General features: G+C 39.4%; 1 protein-coding gene across 2 annotated transcripts; it reads left to right on the top strand.

Moving 5' to 3' along the window:
* Positions 1-13,060: 13,060 nt before the first annotated feature.
* Positions 13,061-23,889, top strand: LOC144653131 (transcription cofactor vestigial-like protein 4). 2 transcript variants are annotated; one of them, XM_078513053.1, is made up of 4 exons: positions 13,061-13,201; positions 13,293-13,359; positions 14,149-14,308; positions 22,211-23,889. In XM_078513053.1, exons 1-4 carry the CDS (start codon positions 13,199-13,201, stop codon positions 22,677-22,679), a joined length of 699 nt encoding a protein of 232 aa, XP_078369179.1. In that variant the 5' UTR covers positions 13,061-13,198; the 3' UTR covers positions 22,680-23,889. The 2 variants fall into 2 exon arrangements, with proteins under 2 accessions (XP_078369179.1, XP_078369180.1); XM_078513054.1 differs by lacking the exons at positions 13,061-13,201; positions 13,293-13,359 and adding an exon at positions 13,945-14,073.
* The last annotated feature ends 2,729 nt before the right edge of the window (positions 23,890-26,618 follow it).

Consider the following 26,618-nt stretch of genomic DNA (forward strand, 5'->3'; position numbering starts at 1 on the left):
TCGTTTCTCGCATTGGTTTGAGTTTAGATATTTTGGGAAAGCGTGTCGGTTATGGTTGTAATAACTCACATTTTTCAACTAGGCGTGAGAAATTGGTTCGTAAGCGTGAGTTGGCGTGAGATTAGATTTTCTCAAAGTCCTTCGACGTGCGGTTTTCGCGACGCTTTTCGGCTCGCTTGGCTCGCCAAAACAGGGACCGCGGAGGGGGAGGGGCTGGTAGGGCTAAAGCCCTACCACTTTTTCGGTTGGGTTGATATTTTAAGGCTCCGGATGAAAAGGATAATGTAATATAAAGATTAAGGCAAGCATAATAGCAGATCACCCATTTATAATTATTTAAAAATGACTTAAATGGAAAACATCTAAACCTTACCCACACAGAATCTAGGCTCAGCAATTCAGTACAGGTTGTTAGCTTGCATCAGGGTCCTGTCTCCTTCTTCAGCGGATTTGGTCTATGCAGTGGTTAGCTTCGTTTTAACACAATCATTCTTGATGATAACAGCCGCAGATTCAACAGCAAACAACAGAAACAAGAAACTGGACTCGCACAAGGAATATCATTCGCTATTATTTCGGGTCTCCTCGTAAACCATTTTCGTTTTCCACCATTTCATGGAATATAAATGACTTTTGAGGACATCGTGGGAAAAATATTGGATAAGAAAGTTCTCTGTCGCCCTTTTTACTCGCGGTTTCATTCAGTCTACACAGTGAACACCGTGCAACAAATGTTCCTGCGTTTCAATATGATCATAACTTCCCATTTTTTTCGTTTTTTTTTTATATAAAAAAAACTTCGTTTAATCTTACTGAAACATCTGAATCATCCAGACAATAGGAGATACATATAACGTCAATTCTCTTTTTACGACCAGAGACCAATAAAATTAAAATTTAACCGTGTAGCGATTGAACGAGAGCCACATTTTTGAGGTTTTGATACACTCACGCATAAAAAATACAAACAAAATAGAGAAGTTGGATAATAAACCTCTCAGTTGTTTTGCTGTGTACTGTCGCTGAGTACCGTAATTTTACCTGTTGTCTATATTTTGTCTTGTCTTCCTCTTCTTTAGCCATGGGCGGGAAACCTCCTCGTCCCCAGGCCCAATCTGTGCGTACGTACAGGGGTGGCGGCTACCCCCGAAATTGTTCGACTCGATGGGTAACCATTTGCTCACTTATGGATCATCCGCTCGCGCGCACCGAAGGAGCGCCGAAGGCGCGTGCAGGAGATCCACTATTAATTTTTACATAATAAATGGCGGAACAGTGACCCCTAATTCTTGCTTGTCTTAGCCAGCTTTTTAGCCATACCACTTTAAAATGGTCTCCGCGGTCCCTGCAAAAGAGGGCGACTTGGTGCAAGTCTAGCCTGAATTTCAGACATCCCTCCTTGGTCGCCTACATCTGGGAGTAGGCGACCAAGGAGGGATGTCTGAAATTCAGGCTAGTGCAAGTCTAGCGTGAGAACACATGTTTTTCGTAACGCTCGCCTGCTTACAACACACACGCCGTGAGCAAAAGGCCCAACACAAAATTGTTATTCGTCTTATTATTCGAGCGTTCGTTTGGAGAGGCTAGCTTCAGCTGAAACTTTCCTGACCGTAGTAAAAATTACATAAAACATAAAACAAGTGGATTTCAGAATCATAACCAGGTATATTTTTCCATCGCTGATCCCAAATTTTATCTCTAAATTTTTATTCCTGATCCCCAAAATGTGGCAACATTTGATCCCTGATTCCATTCTGATCCGATCTGATTGGCCGATCCAGATGACATGTCATGACTTGTGACCCGGGATCCCGAATCCATGATCCCGATCCCGAGGCTGCTGAGATTTAAAGTGTATATGAATGAAAAATATTTTCTGTAATTTGAAAGGCCTTTCGAATAGAAGATGGCGTTTTCTCAATTCTTTTTCGTTTCAGAGATATTGACGTTTTATTATGCAATTAGATCAGATGACGTCACAAGATTACTCTAAAAATGGTAAAATACTGATAAACATTCTCTAAAACTATTAAAGCAGTGTTCTTGGAACTTGGCACCACAAATGTGCACAAAAAGAAACAAAATGTTCTCTTAGGGCTGTTGCCATGACAACATTTGCCGCTGGTGCTGTCTCAATAAAAAATTCCCATTTTTCTTAAACCAAGAACCATCTAGCGCAGGCAAACCAAGTGGAAAGAAAGGGAATATTCTTTCTAAGCGGACCCTTGTCTCACTTAGAGGTAGATAGGGGATTTGTCTTTTTGACGAGAGAGACTGAGTGAAAGAGTGCTATGCAACAATACAAGGGTTTTTGTTCCTTTTTGATGCACATTTGTGGTGCCGTTTCAAGAACACTCTCAATAGTTTTAGAGATATTTTTATTCATTTTTACCATTTTTAGAATCAAATCTTGTGACGTCATCACTGATCTAAGCATAATACAAAAACGTCATATCTCTGAAACGAAAAAAGATATCTCGAAAAGAAAAACGCCATTCTTCTGTATTTCGAAAGGCCTTTCAAATTAGCAGAAAATATTTTTCATGTCATATACACTTTAAAGAACAATGTTGTCATTCCTTTTTCGCCCACTTTAAAAAGTTCCGTGGGAAATTGGAAAGTTTGTTACGAAGTTGCCAAATACGTTGCAAATTTGCGAATCAAATTGCGAACTTCGATACAAAGTTCCCAACTTCGGCCCGAATTTATTTAAAAAACCTTCTGTAATTAAAGCCGGAACATGGAACATTCCGAAACATCCCGAAACATCCCGAAACATCCCGGAACATTCCGGAACATTCCGGAACATGAAAAAGTACATGAAAAAAAATTTAACATAGATCTATAAAAATTCCAGAAATATTAAGAGAAGATTAAAAAAAATAACCAAAAAGGAAAATAAAGAGAATAACAGTGTGTTAAATAATTCCAGGTACCCTTTGACCGCTACTCCTCTCTGAATCCAGCACGGACTTAAGTTTCTTAAATTTGTTTGGTCGGTTTTGGATTATTGTGAAAACATTTTTTCTTAAAAGAAACGAAAAAAGTTAGCTGTTTTGCAGTGCAAAACTTGTTAACGGAATCATGTCCTCTTCGATCTTCGTTTACTATCTCTTGAAGAGAAGATATTCATCTCGGTTGACAGAGGCAAATGCTAGTACTGAACGGCACAGGTATGGTGCAGAAATATGTGTTCTAGCTTTTTTATCCTATTGCGAAACCAAGATCTAGAATTAAATTTCCTGATGTTTGGGTGAAACACAAAGTCGTTCGTGCCGTCTTTCTTACCAGAACCCTCCCCGGCCTGCCCGCGTCTTCGCCTAACTTTCTCCTGTACTCCTTTTGGTCGCGTTTCTCGAACAAAGATAATAAAAGCAATGGAAGCTACTCGGGCCTTCCATGCTATTTTCAGTGGATTTTATTTTACCACCATTTGCATCAGTTGATACACACGTTCAAAAATCAAAAGACTCGCGGAACATTTCCAAGATCTCCGTCAATCAAAGTTTGAAGGGTTTCAGTTAACGTTTAGCACCATCGATGACTAAAGTGAACTAGTGATAAATAATTTTATTTCGTGGCCAATACTACGCCAACTGTTTTTCACTGTCGCAGATTAAACATCTTTGCAGCTAAGTTGTCAGAGAAGACTTTGTTTGGTTAAACCGTTGGAAAAAAAACGCTATAAAAATAGAAGATACAAAACTTTTATGTTCAGCGAGCCGGTAGACGTGGCGCGACACTGTCGGCTTCTCGAAAATTTATTTTTCGTTAAGATCTGTAAACCATTCAGTTTCATCCGGTTATGCACAAACTCAAAAAAATCGAAATTGAAGGTTACGTTTCGCAGAAATGTTAAACATATATTTGCTGTGTAATACGGTTAAATTTGTCCAAAATTTTCTAGTCTTCTGTCGGCATGATCGCTCGTGTGCGACCTTGTCTGAAACCGCTAGCATTTGTCTCTAAGAACTGAGAACTAAGTAAGAACTAAGAACTAAGAACTAAGATACCCCGGGCTACTCGATGTACCTGGAACTTAATTCCGTTAAGAAATTTTGCACCGCAAAAAAGCTAACGTCTTTCGTTTATTTCTTTTAAAGAAAAAATGTTTGCATAATAATTCAAAACTGACCAAACAGTTTTTATTCACTTCAGCCGGTGCTCGATTACTTCGATTTAGGGAGGAGTAGCGGTCATTCATTGCCTGGAATTGTTTAACACACTATGTTCTCTTTTCTCTTTTTTTTTTCCTTTTTGGTTATTTTTTGTTACTTTTTTAATCTTCTTTTAATATTTCTGGAATTTTTATATGTCTGTATTGAAATTTTTAATGTATTTTTCATGTTCCGGGATGTTCCGGAATGTTCCATGTTCCGGCTTTTATCGACGGCCTATCAAAAAGGGCTTTGCTACGCTAAACAGTTGGAAACAAATGTCATAAAAACTAGGAGTAGTTCTCACTAACATTGCCCCCGCTTTTGGCTAGTCCTGCTTTGAATTTGATTTTGCAAATGTCGTCTTTTTTTGCGGCTGCATGGAAACTTTTTATTAACCGTCCGTCTTTGGCGTGAATATGTGAAATTTTCTTGGATGTTTACTCAAGTGCTTTTATAGCCGTGAGACATCTTACAACTAGTGGTAACCACAGGTTAGAAAGTGCGGGCCTTGACGCACTTAGAACTGAAAGGCACTGGCTGGTACGAGAGTGCGTAATGTTAGATGGCAGTGTCGATAAATAAATGATAAAATGGACAAAAGACAATGGTATTCCGAGTAACGCGTCACGCAAGGAATGCATGTTTTTATCATTTCCTATTGCAGCGAACCAATCTATGTTGTTGTTTACACAGTTTTGTGAAGTGTAATCGAGCACTCGTTGTAAACTGAGATGTGTTTTTTCTCAGTCGGTAAACTCGCTATGTTGTGCTTGCCTTTTGTTAACGTGGCGCGATTAATGAAAAATCACTGGACAAAATTAAAGACAATTATTCCGAGCAACGCGTCACGCTTTAATAATTGCCGCGAACCGGCCGCGAACCAGTCAGAGTTGTTTTTTGATTGATAGTTGATTGTGAAGTGTTGTCGAGCAGTGGTGTGAATTGAGATGTGATTTTCCTCGGTTGATAAACTCGCTATGTTGTCAGTGTTATAACGAACTCCTCGAGAATAACCGTTGCTCGAATCATTCGCTTTGCCGTTGTTTTATCTGTGATATAATCACAGCAAATTTTCTCAAAAGTAGCCCCTATAAAACAACGTCTACAAATTGTAATGTTTGCAATCTTCCATGTGACGGAAGCGTAGATCTTACGTGACAAACTGTTGAGATATTGACTCATTTTTCGCATTCTTATCGTTCTTGGAGAAGAGATTTTTCTCTTCCGGTGTTACGACAAACTATCGTGATTGACACATTTTTCGCGTTCCGATCGTTCTTAGTGGAAGAACAAAATTTTCAACTTCCGGTTGCTGTTCGCCTATTATTAACGTGGCGCGCACGCGTAAAACGCAATCCGCTGGTCACTGTCAAGATTAGGGTTGCAGGTTCACAGCGGTCAAACGCAAAAATTGACGTCACATCCGGTCTTCGCCGCCTCGAACTTTTAACTCGAAAGTGGGCAAACTTTTGCAAGAAATTGTTAAAGAAATTGTACGGTGAAAGAACAGTTCAAGCTGGGACACTCAGTGGAGATGAATTATCAAATTTCCAATCCATAAGCGACGTATAAACCTTAACTTTCCAGGGACGGCGTTAACTTTTGGCTTTAAAGCAAAAGTTTACGGAAAATTTAAGACTTTGTATGGAAAATTTTGGCGGCAATTACACATGAACTGCGCACGCGCGCTGCGTTTGACCGCGTGTGTGGGTTGCAGGCCTCTCTTGGGCCCCACCACACAGCGGTCAAACGCAGCGCGCGTGCGCAGTTCATGTGTAATTGCCGCCAAAATTTCCCATACAAAGTCTTAAATTTTCCGTAAACTTTTGCTTTAAAGCCAAAAGTTAACGCCGTCCCTGGAAAGTTAAGGTTTATACGCCGCTTATGGATTGGAATTTGATATTCATCTCCACTGAGTGTCCCAGCGTTCTCCCGACTATTTCTTTACAATTTCTGCAAAAGTTTGCCCACTCGAGTCAAAGTTCGAGGGGGAGGATGTGACGTTTTTGGTTTGACCGCTGTGAAGGGCCCCACACAGCGGTCAAACGCAGCGCGCGTGCGCAGTTCATGTGTAATTGCCGCCAAAATTTTCCATACAAAGTCTTAAATTTTCCGAAAACTTTCGCTTTAAAGCCAAAAGTTAACGCCGCTAAGGTTTATACGCCGCTTATGGATTGGAAATTTGATAATTCATCTTCACTGAGCGTCCCAGCTTGAACTGTTCTTTCACCGTACTATTTCTTTAACAATTTCTTGCAAAAGTTTGCCCTCTTTCAAGTCGAAAGTGCGAGGCGGTGAAGACCGGATGTGACGTCAATTTTTGCGTTTGACCGCTGTGTGCTTGGGCCCGCAATTGCTTATTAGTGAAAAGTTAACAAAAGAAAACAATGCGATTAGTGTCTAGCGGTATCGATTTGAGTAGTAACTTTTCCTCGGTGGAAATAGTCAAGTCCTCGTATTCGTTTCTAAGAAAAAAATGATTGTAACAACTATCGAACAACTGGAGCTAACTGTTTTCATTAAATTTTCTTGGCATAGAAGCGGAAACCACAGGCGTCGCGTCGGCTTCGATTAAAATCAATTTTACATATGGGTAAACCATCCAGTTTCATCCGGCGTACAAACGTAGAAGACTTGGAATTGAAGATTATGCCTCACAGAAATCGTTAAATATGTATTTTCATGCAAATAAGTTAAAATTTGACCAAATTTCTGCATGCGTGCGTGATCGCTGATGCAAAACGTTGTCTTAGTTCTAAAATCATCGAGTTCAGATATGATATCGCCATGACTTTCAAGCAACATCTCAACTACCAAACTTGGAAAGTTCAGTCGGGCCGAAGTTGGGAACTTTGTATCGAAGTTTGCAATTTTATTCGCAAACTCGTAACGTAATTGGCAACTTCGTAACAAAGTTTCCAATTTCCCAACGAACTTCGCAAAGCGAAGCGAAATCAGGTGTTTTTTTACGCCACTGTCACGCCGCAAAAAATAAATCCAAAACTATTGAGTCAAAAAAATCAAGAACATTACAGGTAGAAAACTACTATCATAACTACTTGTCCAAGTCTCAGGTCTGTACATTATTCCGTACTCAACTTATTCGTCAAAATGTTTCACGAAAATTTAGAGAGCACAGCATGGAATCTCCATGTTGGAGCCCAACTGCTTGGGCTCCAACATGGCGGCCGGAAGTCGATGAAAACATCTGGCATTAAATTCTACTACAAAAGGCGGTCAAATCACTCTCATGAACAAGTAAACATTCACATTTTAACACTTCTCGCAAAACCTCAACTGTCCAGATTGTAAAAAATCGCAGGATGAGGCATTTTTAAAAGAAAATGTGGCGGCCTTCGGGCGGCCATGGCCATCTTTGATCTACATACATACATACATGCATAGTGTTTTTGTTGAGGCAGGTCTCGTGTTCACCGCGGTCAAACTTCTCAAGCAGTTTTTCTTTCTATTTCGAGGAATTTCGTTTATATTAAAGACCAAGAGCAAGGATAGGTGACTGACAGTTGCTGGGTGTAAATATTTTTCCATTGCCTCAAATAAGCTAGTATTTCTACATTTTAAATGCTCCGCAACCGAACCGAGTGTTTTGACAAATGGCGCCGACAAGTCCGTATTTACCTGTTTTCAAAGAGGTAGAACTTTTTTTTAGTAAAGCTCCAAAAACTTTAGTAGACCATGAAAATACCGGTAAAGTATCGATCTTTGAACAGTAAAAATAAGAACCTCATCTTTGAAGTCCTTTTCTTGTTTTTTACATATTTCTATCGTTTGACCGCGGTCAAAAGAAACTCCGAAATTCGAAATGCTCTATCTTAAAGACGACGAATGCTATCGAGGTAAAAACCTTCAAAAGGATATATATTAAGGACGTCTTATTGCCATTGAAGGATAAAAACTCAGGGGGCTTGCGATTCTGGGTTTTAGAATTTTGATGACGTCATGTGAAAACCAAGAATATACTGTGGGTATGTTTACAAAGAGTCGAAGAAATGGAAAGGAATCTTCTTTAGATTCCTAAATATTACTGGCGCCAACTGCAAACCGCAATTAATTTAATTAGTCTCTTGAGCGTCTTGTTTAATTCGCCAAAGTGGCATTTGAGTTTATACCTTTCGTTCACACATTTAATGAACCGGTATAGGTATTAACTTTGCTGTTAAAAGCAACTACGATCGATAGCAAAAACAGAATAAGAGCGTGCCATTCCGTGACAATTTAATACTTAGTTCTTGTTTGTTGAATGAATATTTACGTTGTGAATGAACCAAAATCTTTGTTGAACAGTTCAAGAAAAACAAAAGTGTCGTGTTACGTACGTTTGTTTTCAAGAAAAACAAAAGTATCATGTTTCAAAAGTGAGAAAAACAATAGTATCATGTTACAGTGATTGGCACAAAGTGTACTGTAACAAACAAAAGTATCACGCTACGGTTTTTAAAACGCTAGCAACAAAATCAATAGTAAGCGCCTTAAACAGAATAAGAACGTGCCATTTCGTGACATTTTGACAATTAAATTCGTTCTTGTTTTTCAATTAAATAATGAAAATTTACGTAATCAATAAAACAGTTCTGACGTATAAAAAAATATTTTGTTTGCAAGCAAATTTTTGTGCAAAAAAGTGGCTCCATGGGCCGCCATACACAAATACCGTAATGATTCGATTTCGCGCCCTCCTTCCAATAAGCGCCCCCTTCCGAATAAGCGCCCCCCTTCGAATGTGTTTTTGTAAATAAGCGCCCCTATTCCAATAAGCGCCCCCATTCTTATTAGCGCTCCCATTCTTATAAGCACCCCTATTCTAATAAGTGCCCCTATTGTGGATAACTGGCCCTACTGAAGTCACTGACGTCAACTAGATAAACTCCTGACCGTTCACCGTACAGTTCATGTATATATTTACTGTTAAAATGAAGAATTATTTTAAAGGTAACTGAACTTTTAACAATTTCTAACTGTTACAGTTCCTGTTATTATAAGATACATTTGGTTGTTTCTCAAAAAATTAAATAAGCGCCCTGTCCCGAATAAGCGCCCTGTCTCGAATAAGCGCCCTCCCTTGAGGTGCCAAAAGTAAATAAGCGCCCCGGGCGCTAAATTGAATCATTACGGTAGCTCAACCCATACATAAACAATCCCAACAGGACAATCACCCAGTCTCACCCCAAGGCACCCCATAAATTGAAAAAAATAATTCCTGCACGCTTAGCGTGCCTTTGTTAATTTGTACACGACCCCACAAGCTTGAGCTTTTATCTTTTATCGTGTATAAATAAAGGTTTTATGTATGCATGTACCGTTTCGATTAAGCGCCCGGGCGCATTTTGGACCCGAGGGTGGGCGCATTCGAGGTGGGCGCATCGAGGCTGGGCGCTAAAATTTCGCCATTTGTAGAAGAGTACGATGAAGAAAAAATGAGACAAACGTGAAGGTGACGAGGAAAAAGTAAGAGTAGACTAGGGGACGCCAGTTTCCCCACAAACCTTGGGGGGTGGGCGCTATCGAGGCTGGGTACTTTTCCACCTACAGGGTGGGCGCTCGAGGGGGCGCTGAGGGGGGTAATCGAATAAATACGGTATGTATTCAACAACAACAACAACGAGGTTTATTTGAAAGAGTCGATTCGCCCGGACTAATAAAATCCAGGTTAATCCAGTATGTTTTGTTGGCTTATAACTTAATCAAACATATAGCATTTAACGCATTCCTAATCTTTGGCGCTGCTAAAGATTAGGAATGCCAAAGATTAGGAATGTGTTAAATGCTTTATGTTTGATATGTTAAGCCAACAAAACATAAGGATTATCCAGGATTTTATTAGTCCGGGCGAATCGACTCTCGGTCCGGGCGAATCGATTTTTCTTTCGGGCGAATCGACTCAGAAATCGGGCGAAAAGTCCCCGGGCGAATGGTTCATCGGGCGAAACGACCGCAATTCGCGTGACTTATCTCCTTTATTTTTGATCTCCGAAGCCTGTTTACCAAATCACGGTGTTGTAGACCCGTGGGGATACTACTTGGATAGCGCTTTTGGCGCGCGCTGATTGGCTACTCGAACTCGGAATATCCTTTGTTAATATCAGTACCACACAAGTGAATAGTGCTTTTCGCGCACGCTGATTGGTTAACTCGGAGGTGATTAGCAAAGTACTATTCACCTCCGAGAAGCTGAAGAGAAAGAAACTGCCTTCGCGCGTCGCTTTCTTTACCGAAAGTGATGTTTTGGTTCGCTAGTTATTCAACTTGTGTGGTATATACTAAAACAATTATTCACCTCAGTGTCGGTGAATGTCCACCAGTATTCAACTCCACTTCGGTGAATAATATCCCGGGCTTAATATGCGGTATATGGGTATGTATGTGCCGCTGGATGGGTTTCATTTGTGAACTTGCAGGTCTGTGATGGGGTTCCAATTTTGGCCATTTAGTCTGAGATGGGGTCAATTATAAATGGGAAATAATTGCATCAAACTAATATATTTCTGCTTATCTAAACCAGGGTCGTTTGGAAATGTGAGAAAATAAAAAGCGGATGATGTAGTTAGAGAAAACTAAAACTGAACACATCCTCTTCTCTTCCCGTCCTGGATGGGGTATACAATTTAGTTCTTTAGTCTGAGATGGGGTAGCAAATTTGAGCTTTTCTTAGTCTGAGACGGGGAAGGGGTTTCTAGACGCTCAAAATAGGAACATCCTCACCGGATTATCATCCAAACTTTTTTCAAGAGACACCCCCTCCGGGGTAGGGGGCTAAACTAGTTAAAATCAGAGATTAGGGGACTGCGTTCGACCCAAGATAGGTACCCAATATAAGGTTAGCAAACGTAAACCGAGTTACGCGTCTGTTTATATCGTCATACACATTTGAAACGACCACGCGCGCAACATAAAGCGCGCGTCCAACATTAAACTATCTGCGAAACAATCTCAATCCAACAGCGCACGAGGAAGCACAGAATTTTTTTTTACTACTGCTGAGGGGAGCACTGGCGAAACGTTTAGTTTTCAGTACAACCCACGAGGTAAACTCGAAAACGCAAACTGAAGAAGATCGTTAGATCGAATCAACTTCGTTCCCAGGGTCTCTCGGGACGAGACTGTGATGTCAATAATTAGTCAACCTGCCACGTACCAAGATACATAGAACGACACATAGAAAGACTTTCGTTTGCGCGTTCACAGGACAACCGCGGGATCAACCACTGATCAACGTCGAACACAAAAATTGTTTAGAGCCTAGCGGCGCGGTATCGGCTTAATTGAATTATTTTTGCGCGCGCTGTCTTTGCGGCTCAGTGTCATTGTTGACGTTGTTGTGACGCAATTAATTGCTTTCTAAATGTCTTCTTACATGAGATCGACACATACATAGAACGACTTTCGCTTGCGCGTTCACAGGACAACCGCAGGACCACAGGTCACCACAAGATTAGGATGCGCTCTCCTACTGTCGAACGCAATAAACTAAAAGGTTGCTTTTGTTTATTATTTTGATTCAGGGCCTGTTTATATGGAGGAGAGTTGTCCCTGATAGGAGGGTTACCCTCTCCCACGAGCCATCTTTTGTCGAGCGTTTTTGAGAAAGTTGTCCCTGTTGACCGAGCCAAAACTTGGCCCTCTCGGATCAAAAGACTGGCGAGAGTTGTATTGAAACATCTATTATGGCTACTTTTTCTAAAATCAGGAACGCTGAATCGTCGAGCAAGACCAGGGCCGGACCAGGGCCACCCTACCCCCCGAGCCAACTTTGTAATTTCTCATGTAAACGGTTCGCAGCTATTTATATTTAAAAGAAACATATGAAAAGCTCTCTCGCCCTAGCCTCCTACGCAGACGTTCTTTGGGGGGAGAAACGCGTGACGAGCCCAAAGAACGTCTGTGGTGGCTCGGTATGGAGGGTAACCCTCCTACCAGGGACAACTCTCCTCCATATAAACAGGCCCTAAGTAAGCTTTATAGATGTTATTCGACAGAAGTGAAAGTTCGAGTGATTGAATGAAAGCTTATAATTAATTTTTTTCTACTACTCGTTTTTGTCTATTTTTTCTTCCTTTTTTCAATTTGCCAAATTTTCATTTAACAATGTTTAAAAGATGTAAATCGATGTTTTAAATTGCATTCGATCGGTTTGGGATTTGCACCACTGAATGTGGACGGCTGTTCGCCAGTTTCTTTCTGTTTTTTTTTTTTATTATTTTCTGTTATGAATCACGGAATACCTATTTCCGCAGCCCGTCCCGCCACGCGCAGGGAGGAGGAGGACGAACGAGGGGCGGAGGCGAGGAGTCCGAGCGAGAGTCCAGAACCGACAAAAACGCGGAAACGCCAGAGGAACGCACCCGGGACAAGATGGCGGAGACGAACGACCCGGGAGAGACGCCAATGGCAGCAGGCGGACGTCGCGACGACGACGGACGGGGGGACGGAGGAGGCCCGAGGAGGGAACCGAGCAGAGAAGCCCGCGGAGAGCCCACCGAGCGAGAGCGAGAGGAGAGAAAAGACACAAGAGAGAGCCGGGAGAGAAGGGGGGCCGACGAGGGGGAACAGGGGGACGGGCGCGGCGGGGGGGGGAGGGGGGGGGGGGGGGGAGGAGGCGGGGGGGCACGGGGGGGAGGGGGGCGGGGGAGGGGAGGGCGGGACCACGAGGCACCGGGGACGGGAGCCGGAGCGCACAGGGGGGGGGCCGGGGGGAGCGTGGAAGGCCGCCAATGGAGCGGCGGCGCGGCGACCCCGCGCGGGTGACGCACCGCCGGGGACGACGGGGACGAGGCGCTATTTCCGCTTTTTTTGCCGTTTGCTGTCATTTCACCGCTCTGGCGACGATGTCACGCACCTTCAACCAATCAGATCGATTAGATGATACGGTTTGGTCACGGGGTTTTCGTCATGGCTAATTCTTTTCATTCCTCAACACAAATCGAAATGTTTGTTTCTATCTATTCATTGGTACTGTCTAAAATAAGCTGTTAGGGGCAGGGATTTCACTAGGATTCCCTCCACCTGAGGGAGAAACAACTATGGTAAGCTCTTATCATTGAAAACGTTGTTTCTTATTGCGTTGTCAGTAGTTTTTGGCTAAAAAGTTTATTCAGTGTCGTCCTGATCCGCTAGATAATGGAGACTCCATTGGATGTACTGTCAAGGGCAGCCTCCTTAGTACAGCCAGACACGAGAGAAAGTGAGTTTCGATGGACTTCAACTCTTGTTTAAATTTATGGCGATTGAAATGCATTTATAGAAGTTTACGGAGCTCATATTTTGCTAGTTGCACTTGCGTGGAGGTATTTGCCACACTGTAGAAATGCATGCGGACATGCCTGTTTCTCTATGTAGATTTTTGCCATCTTCACTTCACTCCGACATCGTTAAACTTAAAGTTCCAATTTTTTCGACCATCTCTCAAATTCAGGACAATTCAGTGATCTTAACATGGATAACTAAGTAGTATATAACCATCATAGTTATGCTATGCCTGGTATGAGAAATTTTCGTTATGCTAATAAACAAAGAATCCATAGTTGACATCGGTATATATAAGCTTAAGTTATATTCCGCTTGTAGACAGCTCTTATAAACCAATATAATGTTTTTATTTACAAGAATTTCCTTAGATGAAGCAGCCTGTTGGTTTCTTTGGAGGGTTCGACAACTCTTTGACGTGATATTCGAGCATTTATTTGTCAAACATTGCGAATCAGTATGCACGTTGCTTGCATCACTAGCATTCCATGGAATTTTTTACCTATCATAATTCTTTAGTTACTTTACTATTTTAGCCGTGATCTTCAGTCGTATGCTGTCAGAGAAAGCAACTTCTGTAAAAGAAAAATAGATCATTTGTATTATTATTTGTTCTTGATGGTGAGAAGTTTCATTGTGGAGAACAAAAAAGGTTGGCAAGGAATGTTTGATTGAATGTACATGTGTCGGATTATGTTTTTGAAGATTCTCAAATCGTTTTGTTTAGAATCGGAGACCGAAGCAGGAGAGGAATCACCAAAGGTAATGCCATCAGCTGAAAACCGAAGAAAGCGAAATCTTGAAAGAAGAGACATTGCACAAGCATTAAATTTCGACGACGGCCGTTTAGAAAAACTCTCATCACTGAAGACAGCTGGAACACAAACGTAAGTGTGACCATAAAGAGGTGCTTGTGCTACTTTAGTGCAAGCCATGACACATTTCAGACTTTTATAAAGGAAAAAAACTAAGCTACAGACAGGGAACAGTTATTCCCCTGGGAAAGTTGATTTCTCAGCATAGTTCTAATACGGATCAGCAAATCTTAGCGAATGTAGGTCGATTGGCCCCCAAGATCTTTAGCCCCCAGTAGATTAGCTCCCAGTTGAAGTCGATTAGCTCCCAACCCGAAGTCGATTAGCCCCCGAATAAAATTGATTAGTCCCCAAAGAGAGTATATAACGAAATCGAGCTTCATCGAATGTTACAAGGTTTTGAGTTTCAATTCAATCGATTAATACCGAGAACGGACCTCATCGAATGTTAACAAACAAGTAGCCTACTTTCTGTTGAGTTGAGTTAAGAGTGTAAATAGATAACAAATCTAGAACCGAAAACTGGAAGTGAACTCAATTCCACTGCTTTCACATGATTTCGCATCATCACAAGTATGAATAAAGGCCCATTTACACTGCAGAAAATTTGTGGCACAGCTCTGATGAAATTGGTACGCGTACCAAAAAAATAGCACTGATACCCTGTTTACACGTCCCTTTTTCTACCGTGCTATACTGCGTTAAATAATGTTTGGTGCGGGTAAAAGGCTCAACACCTTGTCCAGCGTACGCGATTCTGCCTAAGTGCGCATGCCGCTATTTCATTTAAACGTCACATATGAGTTGGCAATTTTTATTTGCCTTTTTCCCAGAAGACAAGAAATGGGTGAAGGTATATGGTTCTTGTTCAAATGGCAGCAGTAAATGGCAGCAGTGATGGCTTGTACCTCCCCTATTAACGACGACGATTATTTTTATTATTATTTTATTCTCCTCCCATTATTTGGATCAACTCCTTACGTCATGCTCTTCCAAGGCAGAATGTTAGCTTTCGACTGTGGACACTAAAGATCACAATCTCAGGAAAAAGCGACAGAAGAAGACTGCTGAAAATCATGCTAGTTCTTCCATGAATGTTCATGAGATTTTCTTGGCAACTATTTTTCTTAAAATACACGTCTAACACACCACCATGTCGATTGAGTGGAATTTCTGAAATTTTTTGGAATGAAATTTCATAAGAAAAGTGTTGGTTTAGCTCGGCTAATCGTTTACACTACACATTTTATTCGAGCCGGGTTAGATTTTCAGGAACGCGTACCAATTTTATCCGTGCTCGGACTACCTCGCGACTTGGTCCGAGCACGGGTAAAATTGTGGTTCGGCACGGGTGAGGCAAAGTCCTTTACACAACATAATTTATCCGTGCCGAACCATTTTTTTTTCGTACGCATACCATATTTATCTGAGCCGTGCCACAAATTTTCTGTAGCGTAAATGGGCCTTAAAACTTTAATTATCATGGTTTCATGTTGAGCATGTTCGTAGCATCGCTTCACATGTTCAAAAGTCTGAATAAAACTTAATCGTAGTTTTAAGTTCATAGCGTCGCTTCACATGATCACATGAGAAATAATTCCTCTGCTCAGACGTCATTTAAAAGCCAAAGACGTTCAAACGGAGTGAGTTTAGAATTAAGCTAACTGATTCCTGAATTTCAACCCAGCTAACCAAAAGTAAGAGAAAGAGAATTTTGTTGGGGGTGGTGACGGCTAGTGAGGAATTAACAGCCTCAAAACCCATAAAATCACAAAAGATCACACAAACGATAAAAAATAAGTGAACTTTATTTATCTAGTTTACAGTAGAACAAAGTTTGGGATCAAAAGATGCAAAATTCAGTATTTTATGGAGCATTTCTCCCATTCAGTTGACTCAAGCCTAGGTCAATCGTTACAAATTACAGTGAACGTATGAGATCAAATAGCATACGGTGACGCTTACGTTGCGCGGCCTCAAACACAGAGGATTGTCTGCCTGTGATTTCAGTTTTGGTGATTTTGTTCTTCATGTTACTCTACAGGGATGTCGCTAAGGGCCGGCTGCCGGCAAATTTCACCGGCTGGAAGAGAACTAAATTCCAGCTGAAATATCACATGAAAACAAAGACTTAGGCAAACTTTTAGAGCTGACAACAGAAACTTTAGCCAGCTGGCCTTGTTGATAGCTGGCTAAGTGATTTCTTAGCTACATCCCTGTTCTAGCTTACATTTTTTATAGTTTCTGCTGCATTTTGTGGCTACTGATACTTCAGAAACTAAAAAGCATATAATTATATAAATTATATTTTATGCTTTCCTGTGTATTTTTCTTTAAACAAAGTGATTTACATTCTTGACCTTTGCTTGTCAAGAGAACTTAAGAAACCTTGTGGGACTGTTTGAGGCTGCGTGACGTCACAATATGCAATTTAATCTCATACATTTACTGTAATTTGTAGCTTTTTCGTAACTTTTTGGGGCTTTTTGACCAAAAAAAATTGGGATATTTTACTCAGAGGGAATTTGCGGTGAAAAAGTGGTGTTTGCGCTGCGCCTATTGTTTTTGACCTCGTGAAATTTCGTCAGCAATTAAAAGCTTGCTTCGAAGCTGACTTTGAAAATTCAAGCGAAAATGTGTGGCTCTGCCCTGCTTTATGACTATAAAGAATGGCCTTTTTTTGTTTCTTTTCGTCAAAAATTCCCTTTTTCAAATTTCCCTGTCTCGATTTTTCTTCCAAGTTTGTAACTTTTTCGAGTGGAGCACAAAGAATGTATTGTCTTGATAATTTGAAGAAATTTCTTCGAAAATTCAGGAGAACAAAGAACAAATTTCAATGAATTTTGTTTGCATTACTTTTGCACAGTACTGTATAATGTCCTGATCATATCATCTAGGTCATGGTATATTACAATTCCTGAGTTTTGATTGGTTTACACATATGAGCACATATACCATGCACCACAAATATGGTAGGTGTATGCATCAGGGAGAACAGCCTGGAAGCCAAAATATTGCAATTCTTTGGGTGTTTTTAATAAAACAATTATTCCACTTGTGCTTGTTGGACATGAGATCGTTATAGCCAGCAAGGTGCGTAGCGCTGAGTTGGCTATCTACCATCTCATATCCAACGCGTGCTTGTAGAAGAATTTTCAAGTATGCTGACAATCTTGGCCTTAATCCACAATACACACATCATACGTCATTACAAATGAACTCCTCAAATGTTTAATCTGTGGAACAGAGAAAATAATACAGTAAAAAACCCGCGAGTAAGAACCTAACATTTAAAGATGAATTACAGTTCGTACTGCGCAATCTCGGCTGCAATGTTTATGTGAGCCTCACAAACAAAGCAAAACTAAAAATTACGTGACAAACTTACCTGTTTCTTCATTATTAACGCCAGATATCCTTGCAGAACAAATAATAACAAGTAGAAGAACCTTGACGCTATTTCAAACCGACGTTTCAGCTCATCGGAAGTTCTTGAACGAGGCGAACTGTAATGGCGGACTAAAAAACTTCATGTATGCTGTCAACGAAGTGTAACGTTTCAACGAATTCAAAACAAAAACGTAAACAAACCCCGAGTCTGCGCAGTACGGACTGGAAATCAGCTTTAAGAACCTGTTAGGCTAAAATTTGCAAATTAGATACCATTTTTATAAGAGCCTATCAAGCCTAAAATTTGGAAACAGGTTCTTAATTTCTAAAATAATTTGATTAAAAATGTTTACTTTTGGGAAAATATGATATGATTAGTGCTTCATTTTGACATAAACACTATGTGGTATGCAAATTTTATACAAGAAAAGGGCCTACCTTATTATAGGAAATTAACGCGTCATGAAATTAACGCGAATTTTAAATTTTTGTTTTTTTTTTTTTTGTTTTTTTTTTTTTTTATTTTTTTTTCCCCCCCTTTTTTTTAGGGGGGTGTTTTTTTTTATTTTTTTTTTTTTTTTTTTTTTTTCCCCTTTTTTTTTTTTTTCCCTTTGTTTTTTTTTCCCAAAAAAAAAAAAATTTTTTTTTTTCTCCCTTTTTTTTTGTGGAAAAAAAAAACAAAAAAAAAAAAAAAAAAAAAAAATTTTTTTTTTTTTTTATTTACCCCCCTATATTTTTTTAAAAATTTTTTTTTTTTTTTTTTTTTTTCTTTTTTTTTTTTTTTTTTTTTTTTTTTTTCCTTTCTTTTTTTTTTTTTTTTTTTTTTTTTTTTTTTTTTTTTTTTTTTTTTTTTTTTTTTTTTTTTTCTTTTTTTTTTAAATAACTTAATTAAAAAAACATTTTTTTCACTATAATAATAATACCACCAAAATCTCTATAACAACATTGAATTTTTTTCTTCAGAAATTAAGAACATATTAACCCTTTAATTCCTAAGAGTGCCAATTGGCACAAAGTGTCAAAACAGGCCCGTAACCAGGATTTTTAATGAGGTGGTGTGTATGAGCGCCTCCGGCGGGAACAGTTGAGTGCCGCAGGCGCGAAAACGTAGAGGAGTACCGTAATGATTGGATTAAGCGCCCTCCTTTCAATAAGCGCCCCCTTCCGAATAAGCGCCCCCCTTCGAATGTGTTTTTGTCAATAAGCGCCCCTATTCTAATAAGCGCCCCCATTCTAACAAGCGCCCTCATTCATATAAGTGCCCCTATTCTAATAAACGCCCCCTATTGTGGATAACTCCCTAGTGAAGTCATCTACTTAAGTAGATAAATGCATGAACATTTACCATACCGTACATGTATATAATTACTGCTAAAATGAACAATTCTTTTAAAAGTAGCTGAACTTGCAACAATTTGCTGCTGTTACAGTTTCTGTTATTGTTAGTTATCTTAATATTTATTAAAGTTTTGTTTTGAACATTTGGTTATTTCTCGAAAAATTAAATTAGCGCCCTGTCCCGAATTAGCGCCCTGTCTCGATTAAGCGCCCTCCCTTGAGGTGCAAAAATTAAATAAGCGCCCCGGGTGCTAAATCGAATCATTACGGTATGGGGGCATCCTCCCCCATGAAATTTTGAAAAAATAGGAAGAACTGAGGGATGTTCCTGCCTTTGTTTTGTTTAACAGCGCTGTTTAGCGCTTCGGAAGAACGTGCACAAACCAAGGTAGTTTTGAGCCTGGCAGCATTAAAGCCTAAAACAAAAGTTTCTTGCCGGGAACTTTGTCAACGCGAGTTTTGCAGTGTCCGCTTGGGTGCTGCCACGACAAAGTTGCCGAGAAGTGACCTGGTTTTAGACCTTAAAAAATTCTTTAGATGTTTCGGAGGGAACGTTTCCTTGCAAAATTTTTTTCTGTGCCTCATTAAATATTCATCAATCAATATACCGATTCGTGCGAAGGAAAACCTCAGAAGTTTATCTTGTTTTCGCGGGATTTTGTAGATGTGTGATGATGTAAGAAGTGGAGATAGAAGTGACATCAAGCCGGCAGCACTTAACTGAAAGCAAAACTAGTATAAAGTGAAAACACGAGCAAACATACTCAATCAATCAGTCTGTCACCCAACAATCAGTCTTTATTTCACTTTCACCTCAAATTACAGCTAACGGTAACAGATTATAGTCTTGCCCGAAACAACAAAAAGCAACTAACCGCAAGCAGACTGCAGTGAAAGCTAGCTCCAGCAAACTGGCGTGAAAGCTTACTGCACGAAAAGCGCGATTTAAGTGTTAAGGCTGACTCTGATCCTAAACTTAGCTTGAAAGGCTAACCCTTATCCTAACCCTTATTCTTAGGTATAGCTTTTTAACCCTAAATTTTAAATGAAACCCTAGCATCAAACCTTAACCCTAACCCTTGGGGTTAGGTAATATACCAGAAGCTCCTCTCTTCCAAAAGAACCGCACCTTTAAGATGCCAAGAGAAATGGAACGACAGTATTAAATCTGATGAAAGATGTTCTGCTGACTGGACTAGTGCCTATTGTCTGGCATCTAGTTGCACAAAAAGCACAAAACTCGTAAACTTCCAATTCAGATTTCTTCATCGTATTCTACCAACGAACCTTTTCCTAACAAAAATTGATATAAAGCAGGACCCAAACTGCTCTTTTTGTACCAACCATCCCGAAAACCTGATCCACCTGTTCTGGAACTGTACAATAGTAGCAACCTTTTGGGAAACTTTGACTGAAAAACTTAAACAGGTTAACCTAATAACGATAGACTATCCAAAATACGCCGCCATATATCTGGGTCTGAGACCAGACACCACCAAGTTTTCACTTCAATTAAATTTCTGCTTTCTTCTGGCAAGACATTATATATGGAGCTGCAGAGTCAACAAGAAGATCCCGGTTTTAACAACTTTTCTTGTGTCCCTTAAATCGCAGTTTCATATAGAGTCCAACAACCTAGATACTACCTCTAAGAAATGGAATCTTTTACTTCCACTTCTCGACATTACGTAGTCTTTTTTGCAAAAAAAAAAAAAAAAAAAAAAACTCCCTTGTATATTAACCTTCTTTAAGCGAACCAAGGCCAAAGTGCATTTGAGAGATAGATATACTTTTTTTGTTTTATATTACTTATCTAGGATATCTTTCTGCACCAATTATCATCAATTATTATCAACTATTAACTATAAATAACTTTTAGGATTAAATATTAATTATTAGTAACTGCTGCAACCCTCCAAGTTTATTTTTTTCCTTAGTGGCAATTTGGCCACCAACTATTCAAGTTTTGGTCGCCAGTGAAAAATTTTAGTCACCAAATTAAGCTGATGCTTTCAATCATTCCTCTCAATTTGAGTCGCCAGGCTGGCGACCTTGGTTCAAATTTAGTCGCCAACTCCAAAATTTTAGTCGCCATGGCGACTAAAATGGTCTTAACTTGGAGGGCTGTGCTGTTAATCGAACTGAACTATATGAAGTAGCTATCGCGTATAATATTTGTTAAAAAATAATAATAATGAACTGATGTAATAATAGGCAAAAGGAAACCTTTTTAGGCAGAGGAGTCGCCCTTTTATTTATTTATTTAATTTTTCTTTTTTTGTATGTTGTTAATGTAAGTAATTTTTTACGTAGTTTCTTTTCGTGTAATAAGTGTTATTGTTTTTGTAAATGAATTAAAAAAAAAAAAAAAAAAAAACCCTTGGGGTTAGGGTTAAGCTTTTTTCGCTAGGGTTAAGCTTTTGCGTTGGGGCTAGGCCTGTAATCCCAAAACTTTAGCTGGTTTCATTGTTTTGAATAAACATGATAAACAGAAGGTTTCATGATAAACAAAAGGTTTCCTTTGTTTATCATTTGTGAAAGAAAAGTCCTAAAGACGCTGCCAGCAAAAAACGTTGTCTTTTGCATATGTTATTTTTCGAAAACGGACGAAAGACCAGCGAAATGAAACACAGGACAGTGTTAAGCACACGTAAACAAACCTGCATGCGCAATTTGGAGCTGTTTCGATAATGTTCGAATTAGCCAGAAATTCCAGTGGCCGTTCTTCTCCAGAGCTCTTCAATTATGCATATTTAACTTAAAAACATATTTCGATCAACACTCCCGTGGCTGGTTTTGAACCTTTTTTTTATTCCACTAATAAGCCCTCCCGGATATAAGCCCCTCTGCTAATAAGCCCACACAAAACCCCTTACGAAGTTGTATAAGCCCAGGGCTTATAACTGGAATAATTTTTACGGTATACAGGCTACTAAGCTGCATTTAGCTTTAAGGGCTAGTCGAGGTGACTAGCAATAGTCCAGAATAATATAAATGTCATACACTGTACATTAACATTTTTTTTTTGGTTCTAAAAAGTGAATTTGTAATAATACATGCATTATAGGTATTTTATACTTATTAAGTTAATTAGTATTAGTAAATTATATGAAAAAAAGGAGGAAAGAAAAGGAAATACCATAATGTAGTCATTCCCTGACTGTTATATTAATGTCTCAAGTCTGTAGAAAATGTTTTCAGTGGCCAAATTAGGAAATTGATACTATTCTGAACATGATCTTGCAGGTCACCATTAAACCCAGTATCTACAGCAAAGTCAAGAGTTGATTCTGGGCCACCGCCTTTGATCTCAATTGTTCCAAAAACAGAAGATGCTGGATATCTGCATTCTCACTTACCTCCACACTCTCGACCATCTGTAATCACATCCACTAATGTCATTCGAAGACCAGTTGGTTTTATGGCACCATCACACTTTTACAGCCCTACAGAAATGTTTTGTTATCCAGGCCCTCACAGACGTGAAATTGTTGAGTCAGGAATCATTGATCCTTTTGTTGAAGAACACTTTCGTCGCAGTCTTGGTGAGGATTATAAATGTGTCAGCCCAACATCAATGTCGACAGCAGGTTCAGTCGATGATCACTTTGCAAAAGCTCTTGGCGACACATGGCAAAAGCTAAAAAAATCTGAAGTATCCACTCAGTCGTCAAATTCACCTCAACTGCAGTCAATTGTCTCACCTGCAAACTGACTGTATCTTGTCTAATACTATTTTGCTATAAAACCAGGCCCTGCAAGGTACAGGTACATTTTGTACACTGTGATGCTATTTGGAATTTAAAAATATGTCCTGTTGTCCCCTGTCAGCTGTTTATTAGCAGCTATGGAAAAGAATTGGTAAAAGATTTCATAATCCAGGAAACAAAAGCTACAAAACACTGCAAAGTTGCATGTAATCCAAAAAGATGAATTTTTGTTTTAAATTATAAAAAAACCATTATTGGATTTTGTTTTCTTGGTAACATTTGTATGTGTTATCTGCCTTAGTGTTAACTTTGGCAGATGACACAAACCTTGGCCATGATAGTTATTGCTATTATTACTGTTCGACCTCATCCAATAATAACAATAATGTAAATTAATGGGCAAACCTCACTTGCTTTGTGAGTGTGTATCCTTTAAAACAGCATACAAACTTCCTTTTTGTCGAATGACAATTATTTGCATGTAGTAATACACAGTGGTAAAGGGATAAGTATGATGTGTGATTTGAGCAAAAAAAAGAATGTGACGTGAAAACAGCTCAAATCGAAAACACATTCTTTCAGCTCAGGTTATAGGTTTCAGGACTTTTATCGCACTGTGATCTTGCCTGAGAGTTCAAATCTTGCTACAATTAGTACTAGGCTTTTGAAGGGTAAATGCCACACTAGTAAATACACTTGTCTTTAAGTGTAGATGTGTTTTCATGCCACTTGCATTTTATATTTAGAGCATTTGTTTGCTGAACATTGCCTTGAGTTACAAACTAAGTCGAATAGGTCTTTTGCAACAGTTGCCCACACAACCAACTTTCAGAAAACATAAAAGCAACACACTTTGGAGAAATATTTTTAACAGGAATAGAAAGAGCTTATAGAAATTAAATAACTTAACAATTTTATGGGCTCAAAGCTTAAAAAGGGAATACCGTACTTTAATTTTATGGCTGTTTGAAATCAGAAGGAGTTGTTATGGGATGAACAAGCCTTGCCATCCAGTCATGCTCTTGTGGTTTTCCTTACAATTCCTTGTCAATTTTCATATTTTCAAACTGCCATAAAATATTTCCCTTACAGTTTACTGTGCTGACATTTTTGGTTCTCACATGCACTCTTCCAACATCTTTCAGTTACATACAGGTTTTGAAGGGACAAATCGTAGAAAATTTATTTGGATGGCAAGTCCTTCACACTTAAGCAAGTACCGGGAAGGGGGAAGGGAAGTAGACAGGAGGAGAGGAGACCGCGGAAGAGAACGAAGGACACGTGGGCCCGGCACGGAGGCCCCGGCGGGAAGGGGGAGACCCGGACGGCGCGAGAAGGAGAGGCACGACACGAGGAGGAGCGAGACCCGGGACAAGCACAGCACGAAAGGCACCCGAAGCCCACGAAGCCGCACCCGCGAGCAACGGAAGGGCGGCATCTGCGGGTTTACGGTAACTTCTCAAATATTCAAACCGTCATATCTCATCATTAAACAGCACTGGTCATTTAAAACTTTTCTTTCCATTTCTCATAATCACAAACATGTAGCTTCAGCTTTATGTTTTACGATGACTGGTCATGTGACCAACTGTGGCAAAATGCCTGTTCTACATGTAAATCAAGTTTTCATTCTTTCTTCTTGAGAATATCATGCACATAAAAAATAGTTTCTTCTTTCTTGGGGATATCATGTTGATTACCTGTGGTAGATAACAACATTCTCCAGAGTTACTATGTGTTTTGAACTAGAACATTTTTGTGTCAATAGCCTTTTTTTATGTGTGCAGAAATTGAAAATGGAAAAGTTTAGGAGAGAGGCACCAGGCCTGCATGCTACTTATTTAATTAACTAAATGTATTATAGGCTACCATTGATTCAGTTACTTAGTTATTTTTACTTTTTTATATTGTAATCAACTGTGAAATGAAGGGTGTCTTTTGTCAACTAAGAATAAAGAATAGTTTTATTACATCATAGAATTTTTTAAGTTTCTAAAAGACAGTTAATTTTCCTTCCTTGCATAAAAAAAGTTAAATTCACAGGTTTTGCAACCAATCAGTTTTGAACAAAATCAATTTCCAACAATAAGATGATACTCAAGAGCTGTTTGTTAACAGTGCAAATATTTTTCTAGACCAATGTTACCGGATGGTATGTAAGATTTACATGTATTTAGCAAGACACTGTCATTTAAGGAGTTAAAACTGCATGAAAACCATGTAAGCTACCAAACTAGCTCTAAAACAAAAAAGTGTGAAACTGATTCAAACAGTAAATCCTGTTTTGATCCCAAAGCTATGTTCTGTTTACCCCTGACCTTTGCTTCAATCTCATCAGTTCACATGGGACAGATCAGGTACCAGTTTGCTTCCATATCAACAGGAGCATCATGAGTAGGATACACCAAGAGATCTTAGACCAGATCAGTTTGGGACCTGGGCACCCCAGTTGACTTGCACATTTCAAAACTGGGCCTGCTTTTGTGTTAAGTTGAAAAATGTGACTGGATAGCAACTGGAAAGGTGGTGTGAATAGCAGTTCCCATGTGAATGATTATAACCTATATGTGTGATATGTACAAAAAAAAGCCAATTAAATGTATCAAATTGTTTTAACTAGCATGGATTGCATTTGGTTAGTGCAGAGACTTTCTGAAATTTTGTCAACCTGTTACTTTGTATCTGGTCACCAATCCAAAAACTTATTTTTCAAATTAAGGCAAGGTCCCCATTTGTGTAGCAGGTCAAAAAAACTTGATCAGTTCTCAATTTTGTCTTGTATCAAGATAACTCTTGGTTGCATGACAATTGTCATGGGTGTTGGGGCAAGTAGAGTTACTTGTCATTAATAGCAGTGCTCGTAAGATAATTGTAATATAGTATGTACACAGGTGTCAAGAGCTATTTAATATATTGTGTAGTAATTAATGTAAATATCTTTACGTTGTTAAGAGGTTTATTAAACTTTGATTGTCACTGGTCTTTTTTGTAGTGTTCAATGTTAATGTAAAAGCTTTATCAAGGTGCTTTGTTGTCCAGTTCCTGTGCGGCTTTTTCCCAGGCCTTCACGGTATTGCTGTCTTACTACTTGTTTTGGTGACGTATCTTTTTTGCTTGTACCACGTGACCTGAAACAGTTTGACCACGACAAAAATAGAGGCCTAGGAACTAGGCAAGGTGCTTTGGAGGCTCTTGTTAGAGTGGAGAGTTCTTGCTGAAGGAATAATGACATAGTTTTGTAATAGTTTAGGAGGCACACTGTGACCTTCTCAGGCATGGTGTAACTCCTCATGGGGGATCAATGTGTACTTGTGTGGAACTTGCAAATTATACCACAGGTTTACCCTTCTCATTTTTCACATGGGAACCAGGTTGCTCCTGATGTTGTTCATTATGGTTGTGTATACATAAAGCTGTATTTTAAGGTGGCTCGTACCAGTTTTCAGGTTTTTGACTGTGCGATCTTTGAAAGAAAAATATGGCCAAAAAATCAATTAAAGATTGTAACAAAATTTTTGTACGATTAAGTTACCCATTGTGTTGTTGATCCAAAATATCAATAATTACGACATCAGTGGCTACCATGGCAACGATAGCCAATGATTTTTTAGGACCCTTTTTCAGCTTCCGGTGCTTATATCTTGAAAACTAACTCGATGACCCCCATTTTTAACACGTGGATACGGGTTTTTGTTGGGACTTTGATATGCAAATGTGTCCCTCGCTCACTCGGGTGTAGAATCTTCGTAATTAGTCGGCCCCGAACGGACCAAGTCCGACACCATATTAGAAAACGAGCGGACACGAGCGTCACTCTCGTGTTTGCGCGGTCGCTCAGTGATATGAGGGTGTGTTGATTGGCGATGAGATGGTCTTACCGAAGTGGACTTCAAATGTTTGCAATTATGACCAACTGGAATACTAAATTTCATAAGCCTTTGACT

The sequence above is a fragment of the Oculina patagonica genome, chromosome 5 (genome assembly GCF_052425735.1).
Source record: "Oculina patagonica isolate OP01 chromosome 5, crgOcupat, whole genome shotgun sequence".
Classification (NCBI taxonomy): domain Eukaryota; kingdom Metazoa; phylum Cnidaria; class Anthozoa; order Scleractinia; family Oculinidae; genus Oculina; species Oculina patagonica.

Excerpts from the sequence above, each read along its gene's own strand:
- LOC144653131 (XM_078513053.1), top strand. Across the intron at positions 13,360-14,148 it reads ACAGCCAGACACGAGAGAAA|AATCGGAGACCGAAGCAGGA; the intron begins GTGAGTTTCGAT and ends CGTTTTGTTTAG. Across the intron at positions 14,309-22,210 it reads AAGACAGCTGGAACACAAAC|GTCACCATTAAACCCAGTAT; the intron begins GTAAGTGTGACC and ends ATGATCTTGCAG.